Genomic DNA, 12,045 nt, shown 5'->3' with positions numbered 1-12,045 from the left:
GCTATACTGTTTGACTTTTTGTATGAGAAAGTGAGGGATGCCAAGGGCCTCCCTCCTCCTCCTTCACTTCCAGCTGACATAAAATATGCCCCAGGAACCTAAAATTGGAAGCTGCCTTTATTACAACAGTGCCTGGAAGCAGAGAAATCATTAGATGCAGTGTCAATGATGCCATTAAAATCTTACTCTTTGGGTGTTTAATGACAGTCCCAGAAAGTTTGCTTCTGGCAAAAACCTGACCCCCAGGGCTTCCCTGGTGGCGCAGTGGTTGAGAGTCCGCCTGCCGATGCAGGGGACACGGGTTCGTGCCCCGGTCCGGGAAGATCCCACATGCCGCAGAGCGGCTGGGCCCGTGAGCCATGGCCGCTGAGCCTGCGCGTCCGGAGCCTGTGCTCCGCAACGGGAGAGGCCACAACAGTGAGAGGCCCGTGTACCTCAAAAAACAAAAACAAAAACAAAAACCTGACCCCCAAAGTCTCAGCTGGGAAACAGATTATAAAAATGAATTTTCAAACCACCTATCCAGCTGCGCTTTTTGGTTATCTTTATAAACTGTAAAGCAGCTTCTATGACAGGATTCAATGCCACCAGAGATTATTCTATAAATAATACTGCTGCATTATTTTCAATATTCAATTTAAAATAATGGCTCAGTAACCTAATGACTTTTAGAAAATAGGCCAAGAAAAATTCTACTTGATCAGAAATTAGGTATGCATGTGTACCAGGTACCTGACAGAGAGAATACCTCAGGTCATGTATTTACTCAAAAGCCACATTTTGTATGTATGCCATGTCCTTCCACTATAAAATAATAAAGTCTTTTTACCTCAGCAGTAAAGAAAACTGAGATACCAATTAACAGGGCGACATTCCTATCCCTCAGCAAGTTAGCAGAAGAACTAGAAATCCGAGACATCCCCCTTAGTGGCTGATTTTGTAATTAGGGCAGAAACTTCCATATACATTCTCTTCCTTCTATGCTCTCCCAGCTTGTGAGGACTCCCTAAAGTCCATTTCTATCTACACACCCTCATCTTCTAGAAAGACTTCTCACTTGCATTTGATATTCTGCCCAGTCTTCGTAAATAAAAGTTTTCTCAGACAGCACTTGTACATTTCCAGTAGCAGAGCATCAGACCTTTGGGTAATAGAAATGCCAACCTTCATTTGCATGTCTAAAAGCCACTTGTTTCCATAAAACTAAGTGCTTCTGTGTGACTAATGAACATTTGCAGGTGCAATTTCTAAGAGACTGAGATGAGGCGGCTGCAAATGTGGCCCTTGAAGTAAAAGATGATCAAAATAAATCAAATGATCATCATCAAATTAGTAACAACTAAAAGTGAAAGCAACAAATGTGGTCATGAGCAAGCCCCGCCCACCACACTGAAGTGTTCATAATGAATCTTCTAAGGAGGCGAATCGAAAAAGAATAATGAAGACTGTGCAAACTGTCTTTGTAAGCTTGATTCTTTTTGTTTGTCTATCAGTACGCACCTGGCATGAGATGGTCCCAAGCATCCTAGCCTAGAGGTTGTGCTGTCTTTGAGCCTCTCTTCCCTTCTGAATTGTCACCAAGTTATGCAGCTTCTTTTGTTGAAATACCTCATAGATTATTCCTTCCCTTGTACTATTTAGATTTCTTTGTTTGCAAGCAATAAACACTGATTCCGGCAACGGTAATCAGAAAGGAATTTATTGGAGGGAAGAGGCATAAAGGCAGCTCCAGAGATCTGTGGCAGGAATAAATAGAGGGTCCCAATAGGGTTCTGCTGTTGGAAAGTCCGGGTGCCAACAGTTGTATATACTTCTAACTCCCTCCTAAAAGTTCATATCACAGGGAAGGAGTGTCTGCTTGACCTAGCTTAGGATGCCCCTATTCTCTTTGGCAGGGGAGGGTGGGGTACCTTGGTTAAGAAGATGGTATCTGGGCTTCCCCGGTAGTGCAGTGGTTGAGAGTCCGCCTGCCGATGCAGGGGACACGTGTTCGTGCCCCGGTCCGGGAAGATCCCACATGCCGCAGAGCGGCTTGGCCCGTGAGCCATGGCCACTGAGCCTGCGCGTCCGGAGCCTGTGCTCCGCAATGGGAGAGGCCACAACAGTGAGAGGCCCGCGTACCAGAAAAAAAAAAAGAAAAAAAAAAAAAGAAGATGGTATCTGATGGAGGAGGGGTAGTTCCCCAAATAATATCAGGATGCTATTCTCAGTGAAAGGGAGAACAGGTGCTGGGCAGCCAAAGCTTACATATGCCCACCATATTCTTTTAGATAAGACTCTTGTTTCCCAAGGTCTCCATGTCTCCATTTTAACCTAAGAGTTAGGGAAATGAAATTGCAGATTAATGTAATTTATGATATATCCTTTAGTTGATGTATGAATCTGCTGTGAAATATCCTGACTGGTGGACATAAAGAACCTACAAGAATATTATCAGGCAAAAGGCACTCACTAACTCATAAAACAGTCTGTTATTCAGATTTTAGAAAATTTTCCTTTTGTTAAGCTAAAATCTTTCATTCTATTGCTCAAAAGATATTGAATGCCTAGCATGCTTCAGCCACACTGCTGGTGTTGATATAGTCCTCACAAACCTGATAGTCTAATATAATTGTGGCCCATCAATCCAAATTCTACACATCAGCTATGGTTCTATATTTCAGAACTGTGGAGAGTAAATCAAATAGCATGGTGAGGTCTAGATGCACATAAACAAACAATAGCCTTCCAGAAACTATAATGGAAGAAGTTTCCATTCAGCATAGTACACCAAAATATAAAATAACTTAAAAAATGCTTAACAAGAAATTTGTAGGTCTAATGTGAAGACAACTATAAAAATTTACTAAGGGCCATAAAAGATGAGTTGAATAAATGGAGAGACATAACATATTCCTCTGTGGGAAGACTCAACATTGTAAAAACACCATTCCTCCTCAAATTAATCTAAAAATTTAATACAACCCCAATCATCATCCTAAAGTTATTTTCTGCTTGAAACATAAGAAAGTTATTTTAAGTCATTCTGGAATATAAATATGTGAGTATAGCAAAGAATCTCCTGAAATTGGGGAAGGGGGATGAGAAATGGATCTATTAGCTATTAAAAGGAACCATGGAGTTGAAATGATGAAAACAGTAAAGATCAAGAGCTCAGTGGAATAACAGAAAGCCCAGAACATATATACACATATACGTACCTACATACATGGACATTATATTGTAAATTCATAGATTAAGTTTGAAGGGTGTTAGGATCAGTGAACAACAATCTAGGAAGAAAATCAAATCCCTATTATATCTTGCACCTCATAGCAAGACAAATTCCAGATGGATTCCAATGCAAAGATAAAACTAGATGAGTATTAAAAAAAGTATATTATTATTAATAACAGTGGGCTTTATAAGTAGAAATCAATAAAATCTTGGGCTTTCTAAGGAAGAGATAAAATTAACCACATGAAACTTGAAAATGTCTATACCAACCTTTCCCTTACATAAACAAATAAAGCATAACATATTTAAAAGGTAAACCCATGAATTGGAAAATATTTATAGCCTACATGACAGTCAAAAGGTTAAGATTTTCTAATAGATAAAGAGCTTCTAAAATTTAACGTGACAAAAATAAGCACTTCAATAGGAAAAAAGGACAAAGGTCATAAACAGGTAGCTCACCAAGGGAGAATACAAACTGTCAATGACATATAATTAAAATGATTTCCTCAGTAAAAATATAATGAATTTAAATCAGAATAAGATGGAACTTGATTATCAAATTAGCAGGGGTGAATATGAGTTCGGGTGATGAAGATGTGAGTGAATGAGCTCTCTCTTACATCGTTGGTGGAAGTATAAAGGAATGCAAATTTTCTGGAGGATAACTTGGATGAATTTTTCCAAGACATTAAAATGTTAGCATTCTTATTAACCCAGGAATTTTATTTTTAGGCAGTTATATAAATAGAAGTTCATACATCAAGCTATAAGGATTACCATTGCAATCATATTAACAATGTTGAAAACTATAAACAATCAAAAGGTTGGTATAATAAATTATGGCAAGTTAATATGATATAGTACCAGGCAGCAATTAAAAATAATAATATATAGGCCTCCCTGGTGGCGCAAGTGGTTGAGAGTCCGCCTGCCGATGCAGGGGATACGGGTTCGTGCCCCGGTCTGGGAGGATCCCATATGCCGCGGAGCGGCTGGGCCCGTGAGCCATGGCCGCTGAGCCTGCGCGTCCGGAGCCTGCGCGTCCGGAGCCTGTGCTCCGCAACGGGGGAGGCCACAACAGTGAGAGGCCCGCATACCGCAAAAAAAAAAAAAAAAAAAAAAAAAAATAATAATAATATAGAAGAATATTTAATGCCATGAAAAACATTCACTATAGATTGTTAAGTGAAAAAAAGCAAGTTACTTAAAAATAAAAATGTAATTACATATATGTATGCATGTATATATTTAATTACATATATGTATTTGCATATAATTAGATCAATTCAGACAAATACTGACAATAGTTATTAATAGGCAGTGAGAATACAGGTAACTCTAATTTTATTTCCTTCTGTAAATCTACATTTTCCAAATTTTCTACAATGTATATGCCTTACTTTGGTAGTAAGAAAAAATAAAAAATAGATTCTTAAAACAGATATATTTTGTTTAAAGCAACAGAAATCCTTTTTTTAAAATGAAATCTTAGGTGAAAACCCAATCTATGGAACCAATAAGAGGGGTGAAGTAGGGGTGGCAGGCCTAGAGGCCTGCTCCCTTGATGGGCACCCTTGAGCCCTCACCTAGCAATGTCAGGGCTGGGGGAATTCTGCTGAGAACCCATTGTGTGTAAACACCATTTCTGGGTCCTACATGATGTATTTTCAGTGAACCCATACACGGCCCCAGGATGGCTGGTTACCACTACAGTTACTCATCAACTATTTAATAGCTCATTTCATTTAGTTCACTATATTCATTATCATATGTTCATTCGTTAAGCACTTTCTGAAAACTTTTCTAGATTTTTTTTTTTTTTTTTTTTCTTTTTGCGGTATGCGGGCCTCTCACTGTTGTGGCCTCTCCCGTTGCGGAGCACAGGCTCCGGACGCGCAGGCCCAGCGGCCATGGCTCACGGGCCCAGCCGCTCCGCGGCATATGGGATCCTCCCAGACCGGGGCACGAACCCGTATCCCCTGCATCGGCAGGCGGACTCTTAACCACTGCGCCACCAGGGAGGCCCTGAAAATTTTTCTAGATTTTAGCTTTGTGTTATATTAGTTTACTTGTGGATTAGAGATAAAAAGATTTTCTTACTACATGAAATATCCTCAGAGAATATAATTTAATTCCACACCATCAGATTTTATTGAAGGTTGATATGAGAAATGATTACATGAAGAATGGATCTCCATCTTCACTAAAACAATACATTGTCTGTTATGGTGCTCAAAGGCCCTTACATAAAGATGCGTGTGATAAATTCCCCTAAAGTTTTAGAAAAAAAGGTTGCCCATTTTTATAAATAATTGTGACTTCCTTTTATAGTACTGTATTATTCCTATATAACTCATCATGTTTCCCTTTTGGCTTTGGCTGCCAGAGAGCTCAGAGCTATATTTATTGCCAAACCACAGCAATGAACAGCTGCCTCATTTTGCAGAAAAACTCTATCCCAAAGCACTTGAGTGTCTAGCCTCAACTAAATGGTCCCATGATATGCATGGCTCAGGTTATGAGTTGTCTCAAAGCCAATTTAGAAACAGGCAAGGATTAAATAATAAACAAACAAACACATAAGTAATTTGGACTAAGCAGGCTTGGTCTTCGGCAGTACAAAATGCTCACACCTAAAGTTTGATTTGTATCAAATGCCTTTCAGGCGTGTTGCTTAATCTGGAGTACTGTTCTGGATGAGTGCTCCCCTGGGTGCAGACGTGGACATTTGGGTCTTTCTGCTACCAAGGCCCACACATGCATCCACCCACCCCATGATGCTGGCTCCTTAGAAGTGATCTGCATGGTATCCAATAAGGATATCAGGTCAAAAGCAGAGCAAAAGAGCAAGGCACAGATAAACGAAGAGTTTATACGTGGACCATAACCTTAAAAACATTTAAGAAAACAAGATATTGCTGAATTGGATCAGGAAATAGACAATCTTAACGAACAGAAACAATCTTAAGCATTGGGATGTGTGCGTGTAAGTGTGTGTGTGTGTGTTTATTACAATGATCAACAGTAGACTAAAAAATATCAGGTGAGTTAAGGTACTTCTTTATCTTTCCAGAAGGTCAAATATGTATTCTAACTGTTAACATTACTTACATCATTTTACAATATGGTAAGTGCTGAAAAGGGCATAGAATGTGCAGGAAAGGGAACCACAATTTTCTGAATGACGTATGTAAATTGTTTCCTCCATTATTTCATTTAAGAGACCCCAGTATCCTTTTTCTTTGCAAGGCGTAAGCTCTTTAGCAACTTTTCTAATAACACGGTAAGGCTCTAATATAATGGATGTTGTGTTAGAATAGTTTGGAATGATACTGGGCCTGGTAGGGTGGACTCTGGTAATGCAGTCTTGATTATAGTGTCATAATAACTGGCAGGTGGCTGTCTGTATCAGCAACAGACACCCTCAAAGCCTGTGGAAATAGCTTGGTTCCCATGGCTATGAAGTAAGGTGGGTCAGCTGCCCAGAGCAACAAATTATCATTACAAAAAAGATTTGCCATGGCTTTCACAGGAGAGGCCAAACCAGCCTAGAAGCAAATGGACGAAGCAGGCTTCTGGGGCCCCAAATATCTTCCTACTCCTGGGATCCTGCCTCATATTCTATAGATAGAATTTCATTCAAGGTAGCAATGCCTAGAAGCAAATGGACGAAGCAGGCTTCTGGGGTCCCAAATATCTTCCTACTCCTGGGGGTCTGCCTTATATTCTATAGATAGAATTTCATTCAAGGTAGCAATGCCTGGTACCCATGAGCCCAGGCTCTAGAATCAGATCTCCTTATTTGAAATCCCTGCTCCACCACTTACTGTTGGCTGAGTAAACTGGGCATAGTCCCTAAATTTGGGTCCTTCTGTCAATGAATGAGAAAATCCATGAAAGGCAGTTAGCCAGCACCTGGCTCATGGTATGCTTTCACTATATATCAACTTTTATTATTATTTACACTTAAAGTACCACCTTTTAAAATGCAAGTACCCAGGGAGGCATACCTTATTCCCAGTTAGTACTTCGGAGGGGGGCGGGGGAGTCTCACCACTTGAAAGTCAATTAAGATGTAGTGAGCAGCAAGGGATCCAGGACTGAAACCCAGGAGAAGCAAGGAACTAAGCCAAAGGAGAGAAACAGCTTTGAAATTTTGCTCAGAGCCACAGTGATTCTTCTACATGGAAAAGTACCCAATCGTTGCAGCTAGCCAAGCGCAAACCCTCGCTGTTGCAGAAAGGCAATCTAATTGCTGAATCCAGATACAGGATGCGTGGCACCTGCGACCTTAGGGACGGCCTCTCTCTCTATCAACTGCTCCAACTCAGAGGACTCTACATACAGACTTTCTACAGTAAGAGACATTAATTAAACCATGAAGCCACCAAGTTAGCTCCTTGTTTTCTGGCCTGCCATGGAGCGTATGCAAAGATTTTTAAACACGGCTGAGTGTGGAGATGAGCACACCAGGAGAGGCTGCCTACGTGGGCGCTGCTGTTAACAGCCAATGGAAAGTCACCACCCTTTCCCACAAAGTGGCTGTGCATCCTTCACACTCTGAGCAGAGACTCCTATTTGTAAAGTCATCCATCACCTCAGTATACCAGTCATTCACAGATTTCAACATCCCCTTCCTGACCAGCAAGGACAGGAGAGGAAACGGCAGTTTGGAGACTTTCAGTTGAGCTGTTGTATAAATGGATGATATTTTTTCTTCTCCCCAGGGTGCCCAGGAGAGGCTGATTCTGACACAAACCTATAGAAAAGGGACTCCATTTCACCTCCGGCTGGGTCAGGGAGGGGGGCATGGGGAGAGGCGGGGGGAGCACACATCCAGTTTGCTGCGTTGGACGAAACACTGACCTGTTAGGCCAGCGGCCTCGGCAGACAGGAAGGCGCTCCAAGACAGGAGGAAAAACAGTCCCGTTTCCAGCATAGGGAACTCACACAGTTTGGTAAATTTGGTCAAGTGACAAAGATGTGTTAAGGGAAATAACAACTGCTTTTATGAATAAATCTCCTTTTTGGCTGTGAAAAACTAATCTGGTTGTGTTTTAGATGAGAGAACTAATTTTCGGACCTGACTGTAGCTGACTGAGACTTGACTTTGAAGGCCATCAGGAATCATGCTTCATTGCGGGCTGAACACTCCTATAAACATGCAAACTGGTGTTCAGATAAAAAAGATGTCTTACTGAGAGGATAAAATCAGCTAAGTGTAGACACAAAACTTCTTAAATTTGGCCTCAGCCCTTGGGGGGTGCCCCTCAGAATACTGGTAGATCTCTGCCAGTGCGTCAACACTGAAGGAGGCCACTGCTCCTCAGGGAGTGCTGGTCTGTGGACAGATCACCTTGAAGAGCCTTCTCTCTTGGGGATAGAAATTGAATCAGGAGGAGCATTTATGTTCAGTGAGAGGGAAGCTGCCCGGACACTCTTTGTAAAAGTAGGATGGAGGAAAATGGGTGTTGTTTCTAGGTCAAGCAAGATGCCCTCTGTCGGGCAGTGGTTCATTTTGGCCAGGATGACACTTGGTCAATAGTCTATAAATTGCAAATAGAACAAAGGCACAGTGATCTGAGTCAGGCAGAGAATGGGCTATGGGGAGATGATTAGGAGTAAGCAATGGATGGGAAAGGGCTACCTTGTAATTGTGTCCACCACCACTAGGTGGAAAATGTCCTGACAGATAAAGAGATGTTATGCGGTTGCATTTTTATGTTTCTACAGCAAAGTGTAAGGAAGATTCCATATTAAGAGATGTTTGGCAGCAGGGCAAGGAAGCAAAAAGTATGACCTCTGCGTTAGTAGATCTGGGTTTGAGTCTTGGCTCTGCTAGTCACTGGCTGTGTGACTTCTGAGCAGTATGTTAACCTCTGTGAGCCTTATTTGTATCTTAAGTGAACTGGCAATAAGAATAATACCTACTCATACAATGTGCAGAGTAACCTGCAATGAAGATATTAAAAGTGTTTTGTAAAGTCTTAGAAAGCACAAAATACTAAGGATCATGTCATGGTTGGGAGTGTGGCCTCTGGAAGGCAACTCTACCTGGGCTCATATTCATGGTATCAGCTTAGACGGGTCCGTGGGCCACTCTACGCTTTGGTTGCCATGTCTGAAAATGGGCATAATAGTGCCACCTACCTCCTAGGTATATAAACCACTTACAATATGTTAAGTACTCAGAAGAGTGCTTGGTATATAACAAAGGATGTATACGTTTTTCAATCAGTGTGATTTAAATAAATTTGTTTGGGAAAACATCTTTTCTGGAAAGAGATTCTGTAAGGGTCTGGAAGCAATTCTTTATCTGGAGGAAAACATGGGCTGCCCTTTGACCCTTTTCCAATGTCCCCTCTTCTTACTTGGAGGGAAGGCTTTGTTTCTAATGGAGTTTGTTCCTCTGAATTCCCTCTTCTAGTTTGTTGTAAAGAGAAGGCTCAGGCCGATTTGAGTAACAGAATACCAACTGGGCGTAAAGTGTTCTTCTCTTTCCACGGCCTCCAGAAAGTTGTTCAGTTCTGAGTCAAGCCCTAAGTTTGTCCAGAGCCCAGGGGCCCACAATCTGAGGAGCCTCTGCCTCATCGTGGACAAGGCATCCAGGTGGTTATGGTGGAGGAATGGACTGTGCCCCTGTCTCCTTCACAGCCTGAGTTTGTGACCCAAGGCCATCAGGTGTCGCCACTGTTACTGAGCCCCTGTCTCTTCCTTTTCTCCACCCCTTTCCCCAGATCTGATCCAATATCAGGGCAGACTTCCAACCTCCAGGAATTTTTACCTTCCTTATCAATTTGTTAACTTATGTGTCCATACATTCCCTGCACACTGGGCAGAAAAAAGTTCCAATCTCAGCCCTTCCACCTCGTGCCATCCCTGGGACCAAAGGCCTGGTTTTAAACCCCTGCCCTGTAATGTCCTAACTGTGTGGATTTAGACAAGTTGCCTAACCTTATGTGTCAGTTTCTTCAGCTGAAAATTGGGGGAATAACAGTATCTCCCTGCCAGGGTTCTTATAAAAACTATCGGAGATAATCTATGTAAAATACTAAGAAAAATGGCTGGCACGTGGTACAGTTCTGAACATATGTAAGATGACATAATTAATATCATGCCCACTATTACTGATATGTGACTCAGAGTGAGCTACTTAACCTCCTTGAGCCTCGGTTTCCTCCTGTGTAACCCGGTGTCTTACAGGGTTAATTCGAATAAGGAGACATATATATATAAAGGCCCATGCTAGACATTCACTAAATGTCGTGATCATTGCTATTACTCTACGCCAAACAACATGTGACCCCCATCGTCATTCCACTTAATAATTAAGAGGCAACAGGGAGTAGTGATCAAGAGCATGGTCTGTCTCTCGGTTTCACGCCTTGGGTTTGATCTTGGCTCTACTTCCAAGCTGTATGACCTTGGGCAATAGCTTACCCTTTCTAAGCTCCAGTGTCCAGTAAAAAAAGCTATGACCATTGTGAAGGTTAAATGAGTTATTGCATGTAAAACAAGTAGTAGGGGGCCTGACGTGTCTCCAGTCCTGGGTAGATTGTTAATCATTATTTTTAGTTGGAAGTCAGCCCTACCTTTTCCGACTTACTTTTGTCAATGGAGTTGACATTCTCCAGGGTTTCCAGGACATGACTTTGGGGGGGTCTTTTGATTCTCTCCTCTTCCTTAGCTCTTAGGACCAACCAATCACTAAGTCCTAGAGATTCTTCTAAACATTGGCCTCCTTTCCTATTTCCCCCCCACAGGTTGTCATCACAGTTTTCCTTGATCTTAATCTTCCTTCTCTCATTCACCCTACATACCAGTTCCTTATTTATGTTTTAAAAATAGGACTTTCATTGTGTCCCTCTCTGTGGACTACAGAAAGATGCCTAGGCTCCTTTGAATAACACTCCAAGATACTCCACAAGCTGACTCCATCCCACCTGTGTCCCCTCATCTTCCACCGCTCACCAGCCTGAGACCTCAGGTCCTTTCAGGCACAACTGCCATGTGCCATGTCACTGCTCCCTCCGCCACACCTTCATGAATGCTGGTCTTCTCCTGAATCTCTTACCATGTGGCTTTTGCCTGTATCCTACCCATCTTTCAGGTCAAGCCCAGGTCCTACTCTGCATGTAAATACTGCTTTTCAGATTATTTTCCAGAATGATAAGATTGGCCAAGAGTCTATTGGACTATCCCAGACACAGTGGCCTCATCATCATTTGAATTTTTATAATCTTACTAAGGTGGCTGCAGCTTTAGCGCTCACTTTCCATCCAACTCTTACTGTAGAGCTTGTCTTTCCAAGTTTGCCATTAGTTGAAGGCAGAGTCCATGTTTTATTCACCTTCTGACTTATCTTAGAAAACTTTAGTAGAACCTAGCCTTTTAGCAGGTGTTCAGTGAACTGTTAGGGTAGTCCTCATGAAAAAAGACCCCAACGTTTTGCTTTCCTTGCCTTGATCCCGGGCCCTTCTTGCATCTTTCTCCTTTCTTACTTCTCTTTTCCCCCAAGGTCTCTGGTCCTTTGTTCTGCCTCTTCTCTGTAGCCTCAGTTAACACTTGACATTAGCCTCCTGGCTTTCCTCTTCAAATCTGACTTATTTTTGTCCCATCCAACTGCTGTGAGTGAAGAGCTCACCAGACCAGCTTCTTTCCCTGGCTCAAATCCTCTAGGAACTTTACCCATCCTCCCACCTCTCTGCTGAAAAAGAGGGAGTAAGATGACACAGTTGCCTGGATATGGCAAACATCATTTCTGCTTTCCTTGCTATTCCCCTTCCATAAAAGAGCTATGGATGCTCATTTAAACTCACAGTGATC

The 12,045-nt window shown here is 42.0% G+C and overlaps 1 protein-coding gene across 1 annotated transcript in view; it reads right to left on the bottom strand.

Annotated features, from left to right (window-relative positions):
* Positions 1-12,045, bottom strand: part of SLC9A9 (solute carrier family 9 member A9) — a 556,059-nt gene that overhangs the window by 282,683 nt on the left and 261,331 nt on the right. The window contains exon 8 of the mRNA XM_060100216.1: positions 8,086-8,191. Within this exon, the coding sequence (XP_059956199.1) occupies positions 8,086-8,191 (106 nt within the window). The remainder of the gene's footprint in view (positions 1-8,085; positions 8,192-12,045) is intronic.

The sequence above is a fragment of the Mesoplodon densirostris genome, chromosome 5 (genome assembly GCF_025265405.1).
Source record: "Mesoplodon densirostris isolate mMesDen1 chromosome 5, mMesDen1 primary haplotype, whole genome shotgun sequence".
Taxonomy (NCBI): domain Eukaryota; kingdom Metazoa; phylum Chordata; class Mammalia; order Artiodactyla; family Ziphiidae; genus Mesoplodon; species Mesoplodon densirostris.
The sequence above is the reverse complement of the archived record's forward strand: the minus strand, read 5'-3'. Positions and strand labels throughout refer to the sequence as shown.